At 42.9% G+C, this 8,127-nt stretch overlaps 1 protein-coding gene across 1 annotated transcript; it reads right to left on the reverse strand.

Moving 5' to 3' along the window:
* Positions 1 to 22: 22 nt before the first annotated feature.
* On the reverse strand, positions 23 to 8,028 carry dapp1 (dual adaptor of phosphotyrosine and 3-phosphoinositides). Its single transcript, XM_037125060.1, has 9 exons — positions 7,692 to 8,028; positions 5,733 to 5,855; positions 5,181 to 5,314; positions 4,333 to 4,463; positions 3,844 to 3,891; positions 3,630 to 3,692; positions 3,393 to 3,478; positions 1,896 to 1,983; positions 23 to 1,197 (listed from the first exon to the last, which is right to left on the reverse strand). The coding sequence occupies exons 1-9, from the start codon at positions 7,748 to 7,750 to the stop codon at positions 1,174 to 1,176; spliced, it is 756 nt and encodes a 251-aa protein (XP_036980955.1). The 5' UTR covers positions 7,751 to 8,028; the 3' UTR covers positions 23 to 1,173.
* Positions 8,029 to 8,127: the final 99 nt, after the last annotated feature.

Genomic DNA, 8,127 nt, shown 5'->3' on the forward strand with positions numbered 1-8,127 from the left:
AAAGGAACAGGGCATCCAAAAATGAGTATGCAGTCATTATCCACTCACCCCATGAAGGACTGAGTGATAATCCTTCACTTTGTTGTTTTTATTTAAAATCAATACAGTCATTAATGTCCTCAGTAAAGTCTCATGCATCACTCATCACCCATAGCTGAGGAGTCTGTCTCTCCTTTCAGACATGTGACATACAGCATGTGCAAGAACACAGGTAACCGCATGACTGCAGTACGGTGACTGCAGATCAGCCACAACGTTAAAACCACTGACAGGCGATGTGAGTAACATTGCTCTTCTCATTATAAGGCAATGTTCTACTGGGAAATGCTGGATCCTGGCATTCATGTGGACACCACCCATTCAAACACTGTGAGGGCCAAGTACACCCCCGCCTGGCAATGGCCCTCCAATAGCAGGACAATGAACCCTTCCACGTCACAGAAACTGCTCAGGAACGGCTCAAAGGACGTGTCAAAGACCCGGCCTCCAAATTAGCCACATCCAAATTCGATTAAGTATCCGCTGGACATCCACGGACAGACATACAGGATCCACTGCAAACGTCCCGATGCCAGACACCAGCGGACTCCTCAGAGGACGAGTGACACCTCGATGGGTGAGAACTGCTTTGGTTGCAGAAGGGGAACCCAGAAGTTATAAAGCAGCTGGTTTTAATGTTGTGGCTGATCGGTGTATGTTTGAAAGAGCTCGTCTTTGACCTGTTCCTCACCAGCAGAAACCAGAGGGCTCGGGCTGGGAGCCATTAGACCAGGTAGGGAGATCAGAAAGTATCAAGAGACCGACTGACACATTATTGGTTTGGGTGTTTTACAATATTGCAAGCAATGTCCTTGAGCAGTTCTAAAAGCAAATGATCATGTTCAACATGCTAGTAAAAAGCATCCTGTTGAAAAGAACAGCACAAGTCTGCTAACAAGAGATTTTGATAAATTAAGCGTCTTTATACTCATTAAATATATCACAAAGCAGAGTGGAGTCACATCCAAGTCATTATCCTCTGGTCAGTCCAGTCAGGGAAACGCCCTGTTGTTAATCATGTTCAAGTTTACGCCTCCTTTTGAACGGTGCTGCTGCTCATTGTTCATCCAGCCAATGGGATGTCCTCTACAAGGGGTCGGGCCTCTTCTCCATCTCCAGTGTCTCTGACAGCGGTCATTGACCTTTTCTGATCTGTGACTGGAAACAAGAGACAGAAGTGTCACTGTCAGCTGCAGCACTGACCGTAACAATCAACAGATCGTTGGCTTCAAGCCCTGACAAACTGTCATTTACATTTTCACATTCTTCTTTATGAACTGTTACGGTTAAGACCCGAAAACATGATCCCAAGTCTGGCTTGGAAAGAGGAAGATAGAAATGACATTAAAGTATTCGTATTAGACATCTGTCTTTTAATGAACTATATATAATTCAACACGACTTTAGTTAAAATGCAGCTGTCTTAACATTGAGGGCACTTCATTCGCTCCCATTGTTTTACAGCACAAACCTTTTGTTCAGGTCAAAAAGATTCTAGTTAGGATCTTAAGCTACACACTGTAATAAATACAGAAGTGTGTAGGAGAGAACTTTCCAGTAACAAGGAAGTGGGTTCATATTACACAAGAAAAAAAATCCTTTGTTGCACTTTTCTATCAAATTTCCCTAAACCTGCCTCATCATCGTCTCAGCCTCGCCAGACAATTTCCTCCTCCCCCAGAATGCTATTTGGTAATAAAGTCTAGAATGTGCTATACGTCTATATCGATTATAAATATTGCTTTTAAGTGTAGCCCCTCTGTGACATGGAGTGAAGAGCGAAGGACTTGGAGTTTGAGTTTCCGGTCAAAAAGAAAAAAGAAAACCATCCCATATCGCAGTCTGAACACACTCACCAGTTTCCACCTCAGGATCTTGATCCATTCGTCCGCCTCCACGCCCGTCTTTGTGCAGAGATAAAATGTTCTCTCTGGAAACACCAGGCTGTGGACGCACACAGATATGAAGAGCCGTGCGTAAGTACAGTGCGTAATCTCACCACGCGCTTGTGCCGTTTTGTCGTCTGAATGCTAAGAAGTGACCACACTCTCAAGATAACAGCATCAGCTGTCCACAACAGCATCTGGAACAAAGTGTGTCGCAGCACTGGCTAGTCATTTCCCACAAACCTTTGTTAATGTCATAGTGAAGTGGTTATTGTTTAGTTAAGATCTGTTTCTCAAGTTTAAAGGACAGGTTCACTCATTTCTGCTTGCTCTTTTAACTTTTTTCCCCTTTCAGTTGCATTTCAGGCACTGCACATCAATCGTGAGCCTGAACAGTTACTGCTGCAGAAAATACAAGAAATCAGATGATAAAATCTGCTTCTATTCAAACATAAACGTAACTGGTGGTAAAAAAAAAATAAATGACCACAATTCAAGAAGGAAACAGAAATCTTTTTTTTAAATCCAGATCAGCAGTTCCCGTGCAGCAGCGGGCAGTAAGTGAGAAGATAAATGGTGGTTCTAACCTCTAAAACATCACCGCTGCCTTTCAGCATGGGCGCACTTCTCCTTCCCTCCCCCTCTTTCCTTCTCTTATTTAGCTCTTCGAACTTCCCCTTATTGAAACAAAACAGATGTCAGATTTTGCTGCCATGGGGAAGTGTGACTGTGGCCTGACCCGAACGGACTTTGCTTTGCCGTTTCTTTCATTGTGGTGATGTCACCCGACACATGCTTCACACATGCTGCTCTGTTTGTGTCTTTATTGCATATTCATGTTTGTTCATTATGTCACACACACACTTACACTTTTTGTGTGGTTTTTTCACATTACGTTGTCATTCTTTATGCTTATGCTTAAAAAATATTGAAAGAATTACTTGATTGAAATGATTGAAAACAAATATTTAAACTTACTCTCTAACCAACCCAAACCCTTACGAGTGGGACAGAAGACTCACACTTCAGATTATAAACTAGAATAAAAGCTACAATGACAGACTGATTAAGGCTATCACTCAATACAAACCTGTGGGGAAACTAGACAGTAATGTACACATCATAGACAGCAACTAAATATGTTTTTGTATACACAAAATAATTCATTGGTCATGGACGCACGCATGCTGAGGAAGTTAAACCTAACGACCATTAACTGTCGAACTCTGAACTGAAATGAAAGCTGTTCGCCACAAAAGAAGGTTTTATCGAGTTGGAGATGAAACCTGACTGTCTGTACTTCCTTCCTTCAGCCTTCTGCACATTCCTAAAACAAGCTGATCGGGACACGTCACGCCTGCTGGCAGTTATCCAAACCAAACTGAAATTCTTGTGTTTTGATGTGATATTTTCACATCGGGTACAGCACAGCCTCCCGGTGCTGAAGACTGACTGACCGTCACTTACCAGAAACAGTTAACTCTGTCCTGAGAGTAGTCGAACTGGACTGCAGAGCAGGCTCTCAGGTCCAGGGTTCGGATTGGCTCCTCGCACTGCAACAGAAGACACTCTGCATCTTACAGGCCACCAGCTCAGACCCTCTTGTCGTTTGTCGGGTGTGAATTGAAGGAGGTGAAATCTAATCGTAAAAGTCAAGTGAAAGTGAAGTAGCACATTTGGCGCACAAGGCCAGGACGGACTCACCGTTTTGTCTTTGAAGTACTTGAGCTCATATCTGTTCAGTGTGAACCACCTCTGCTTCCAGTTCTGCCAAAAGGAAAAAAAAAAAAAAAAGAAAAAGAAAAAGTTTGGATGTGTTCAATATCACCTCCATCTACCACCATCACATTCCTGGTATAAATGGATTTGTATTCAGACACAGTGAGGTGTCACTCCTCTACAGTTCCTCCGCTCTTACCTTTACAAGTGCTCCTTGTTTCACCAGATAGCCTTCCTTTGTGCCCAGCTGAAAAGACAAGCCTTTTTTTTTAGTTGTGGGCAAAAAATTGTGTTGGACATGATTCTGGGGCAAATTCACCTTAACTCAAGGTCCAATGACAAGGTTTTTTTTTTTTTTTTATGCTGGAGCTCTCAGCCACATCTCCTGGTTTATCAACTATGGATCAAAACTATGCGTCAGTATGAGTCATCCACACAAATGCCAGTACACAAGTGTTCCTAACAGAACACTGCAGAACATTCCATCAGTTACTTTGGTAAAAAAAAAAGAGAAACAATGGCTGAAAACTAAAATATAACACGCATGTTGTAATTATACAGAATTATCTCTTAAGGCTGGCTGTGCAGATGAGCTTAATTTGAACCCTCCTGTACATCACGGAGGTATTTGGTTACATCCTGGTATCAGCTGCTCGCAGGTGTGTGCAGTACAGTGGGTGTACAGTACCGATGGAGCGCTCGGCACCAGATCGTGTTCCGTGCGGCCCGTCTGTATGGCCGAGTGAACCCGCACGGATTCGTAGATGGACGGCTCCTCCACACGCCACGGATACGGACACTTCAGCACAATGAGGGTTCCTGGTTCAGAGGCAGTGAGGAGGTTACAGCCCGACTGGGATCACACAGCATCAACAATGCAACGCACACATGTGGGACCGTCTTCTTGTAAAATGGAGAATATGGAACAGAGATTTTCTACCAGTGCAGGGAAGTGTTGTAAAGTTTCATCTGCATTGTGTCATGTGTGTAGTACGCAACATAGTGAAATATCGTGTGGTAATCCTGTAATAGCCCAGTCGACAGCTCGGCCGAGACTTGTCTCTTAATCGTGTACCACCATTTTTTATTTGTGTAGATGCAAACATTGTATATCTTCCTTGGTTTGTGTGCTGACTTTTCTGATAAACAGATGCAGCGAATGACATTTTCTTCACGTTGCTTCTTCCACCTGATATTTTGAAATAAATCAGAGAATTAAAGTCATTAAACTGATTTAAATGGCAACGTCTGCCCTGCCTCTGACAGGTTGGACACTATTAAATGTGTATATCTAGGCCATATTTCACTGGAATTTGCGATATTGCCAAGAATGAAAACAAATGTAGATGTGGTTTCTTTTAATCAGGCTCAGACAGGAAATCATCCAGGTCTCAGCCGGAAGTCATCACTGATATACAGTATAGGTCTCATTTGTAAGAACCATACCAAATCTTTGTGTATGTACAAATGAGGAAAATGTATGTACACCAAAAAAAAATGCAGTGCTTGCTGGATAAGATCTGAAGTCCTGCGTACCTGTGTCACTGCCCAGCAGAGGCTGGTTGGCGAAATGGTTGACAAAATCGTGGAGGGTGGTGAACTCGTTGAAGCCGAACACGTAGCCGCGGTCTTTGCGTGTCACGTGGAAATGCTTGACGGAATCCTTCGCCCTGTGTCGCACGACAATCAAACAACACGTAATGTCGCACTTTTAAAGTAGTTCACACTGATAAAGATGCAGTCATCAAAGTAAACATTACAACATTACACTTTGCGGTCAAGCCAGCGATCTGAGTGACACAGACACAGCTCAAAGGAAGATGACAAGTATTTTGATTTGAGATCGTTTTCTCCCTTGGTGACGGGTTTACTTTAAACAGTGCATGATTGTGAAAAGCAGCCGTGTACTTTGTGTGCAACCTAGCAATTAAATAGTAAACCGACTGGGAGGCAGATCTGCCTGAAGTTTCAACACCAGTAATTTACTGTGACAAGAGATGCTTATGGTGCCACCACTTAATAGTTACAATGATCAAAAAGCAGAACTGTTATTTTCATTGAGAGCAAGTGTGTTGTAGACAGACTGACCTGACAGACAGTGCGAAGCAGCCTGGTCCCTCATTACTGTTTCGCAGGAGGTAACTTCCATCACTGCCATTGGACAAGAGGAGGGCCTCTGCAGCATGGCGGGACAGGTCGTAGTGGTACCACCTGCAACAAAGGTGAGATGAAACAACCTGGAAGTTACAAATTTTAGTAAACTAAGAACCAGAGTTGATCTATTAAATGTATGGTTAAAAAAAAAAAAAGATGAATCTAAATGTCCACGTTCAGGAAAAACATAACCGATAATGACATGAAGCCACTAGAGGAGGATGATCTAACAGTTTGTCTCTAGAAGCTCAGTCAAGCGGCACCTCTGCTTTCCCCACCTCTTCCATCGTTCATTTTCTGTGAGAGATGTGCTGTATATAATTGCTTTTCTTGAGTTTCTGTAACACCGTATGGAATGCACACTATTCCACGTGAATCACCTGAACGCTGAGGTGTGACACGCAGCAGCTAGATGCTATTTGTATGTAAACTGGTAACACGTGTGTGGAAAACATGTTCAGATTAATACTAGTCTCAGACTGTAAAACAGATGTAAAGGAAACTAGTAAAAAGGAAGTGAAAGTCCATAATTTGCGTTATGAGCTGAAACCCATTCATGCCTTTAGCTCGAGAAATACGAACAGGATCCGTTTCCGTCCACATTTTGAAAACAGCTTCAGATGTGATCAGTTCACTGCCTGTGGTGTCACCTGTGTGCCCCAGCTGCAGTGTTTCAGTGAGTCTGCTCTTTGTTAATCGGTTATACTTGTGCAGTGTCACCACAGATCGAAGTCTGGAATGCAGCGTAACCAGACCTGCCATGAATTCATGTGGCGATGGGAGTTAATATCGTAATGAAATGTATCTTCAGAAACAAACAGAGTGGATCAGAAACCAAAATCCTCACATTTACAAAGCTCGAACCAGCAAATATTTGACATTTTTGCTTGAAAAATGACTGAAACAATGAATCAGTTATCACAGTAGCTGTCAATAACTTTTCTTTCAAATGACTAACTGTTGCTACTCAAAGCACTTTTGTGGTGGGATGCTATCTGAGGAGCAGGAGTTAAATAAATCAATACATACATACATACATACATACATACATATACATACATACATACATACATACATACATACATATACATACATGGGGGACTGGCTGCATTCTCTGGGGCACGAGGATAAATGCATTAACAGTGAAAAGGTTCCAAAGCCTGGTTAACATTAATCTCTATCTTATGGCAAAGCGGCGCACATCACAGTGCAAGTGTCATCTCCAAAACCGTGCGTCCAGTTTAGCAATACAATTTGATGCTGGTTTGGAGTCACTGGGCCACATGACAGAGAAGCTACTGAGAAAATAAAGTCACAATCTCTGCATATCAATATAACTATAAAATAGAGGAAGCACTCAAGTACAATTTAAAAAACAAAAAGGGTGTCTTATTTCTCCAGTTCTCCAGTCACATGATATGTAAGATATTGAAAGGAAAAAAAACTGCAATTATTTTGCTACGTAATTTACTGACGGTCCCTGAATCAGTCTCCAGCGGTTCAGCGCGAGGCTCTGGAGGTGAGCTGACCGTCCTGCTGCTGCTGACACGGGACGAACCTCAGCGAAGTCGCGGCTGGACCCGAGTGAATATCCGACCTGAAACTAACCTCAGCCCGGTATGTTACCACTAGATATGTCCCGCTACACCTGTTATTATCCTATTAATCTATAATTTGCCAAGACAGTCTACATTTAGCTCAAATGCTATTAAAATAGGTTCCGTAAAGCGCAGTCGTTAACAACTGGGATTGCGTGGTTGTGTCCATGGGGGCTCGTGACTCGTTCGCCTCGAGCAGAATCTCGCGGTGTGTTCCAGGTGAGAGGCAGCAGACAGACAGACAGACAGACAGACAGACAGCCTCAGGTCAGTCTGACAAGATGAACAGTCTTACCCCAAAGTCTCCAGCTCGTCACTCATGTCCTCAGCGGACGCATCGCTGTAGAAACTCATGAGGAGGATCCAGTCACCAAACAGTCAAGCCACAAAGTTTGGACGATGGCCGAAGAGTTCAGCAAAGCAGACAGAAGTGAAAGCCAGGCACGCCCAGGAGGAAACAGTCTGCTGAGGCTGTCAGCACACAGTCAGCTCTACCAGCAGACATACAGAGGGAACCAGCACCTGCTTTGTACTGACTGACTCACTGTGTATCTGTGTGTTGTATTTTAAAAGCATGGTGTAAGTGTAACTATGAATCACATTTCAATGTTTTGTACATATATAAAAATAAACCAAGTGTAATAATTCATTATACTTGTAATGTGTGTGTATATATATATTTTTTGTGCAAGATTGACATAATGTAAGTAATTTCAGCATATGAAGTGCAC

The sequence above is a fragment of the Acanthopagrus latus genome, chromosome 16 (genome assembly GCF_904848185.1).
Source record: "Acanthopagrus latus isolate v.2019 chromosome 16, fAcaLat1.1, whole genome shotgun sequence".
NCBI lineage: Eukaryota > Metazoa > Chordata > Actinopteri > Spariformes > Sparidae > Acanthopagrus > Acanthopagrus latus.

What these genes read in the sequence shown, in the direction of transcription:
- dapp1 (XM_037125060.1), bottom strand. Translation starts at nt 7,750, where the DNA reads ATGAGTTTCTACAGCGATGCGTCCGCTGAGGACATGAGTGACGAGCTG. An exon ending in AACAAGGAGCACTTGTAAAG is followed by an intron (nt 3,693 to 3,843) that starts GTAAGAGCGGAG and finishes TCCTTTTGGCAG; the next exon opens with AACTGGAAGCAGAGGTGGTT. An exon ending in GACAGAGTTAACTGTTTCTG is followed by an intron (nt 1,984 to 3,392) that starts GTAAGTGACGGT and finishes GTGCGTCCACAG; the next exon opens with CCTGGTGTTTCCAGAGAGAA.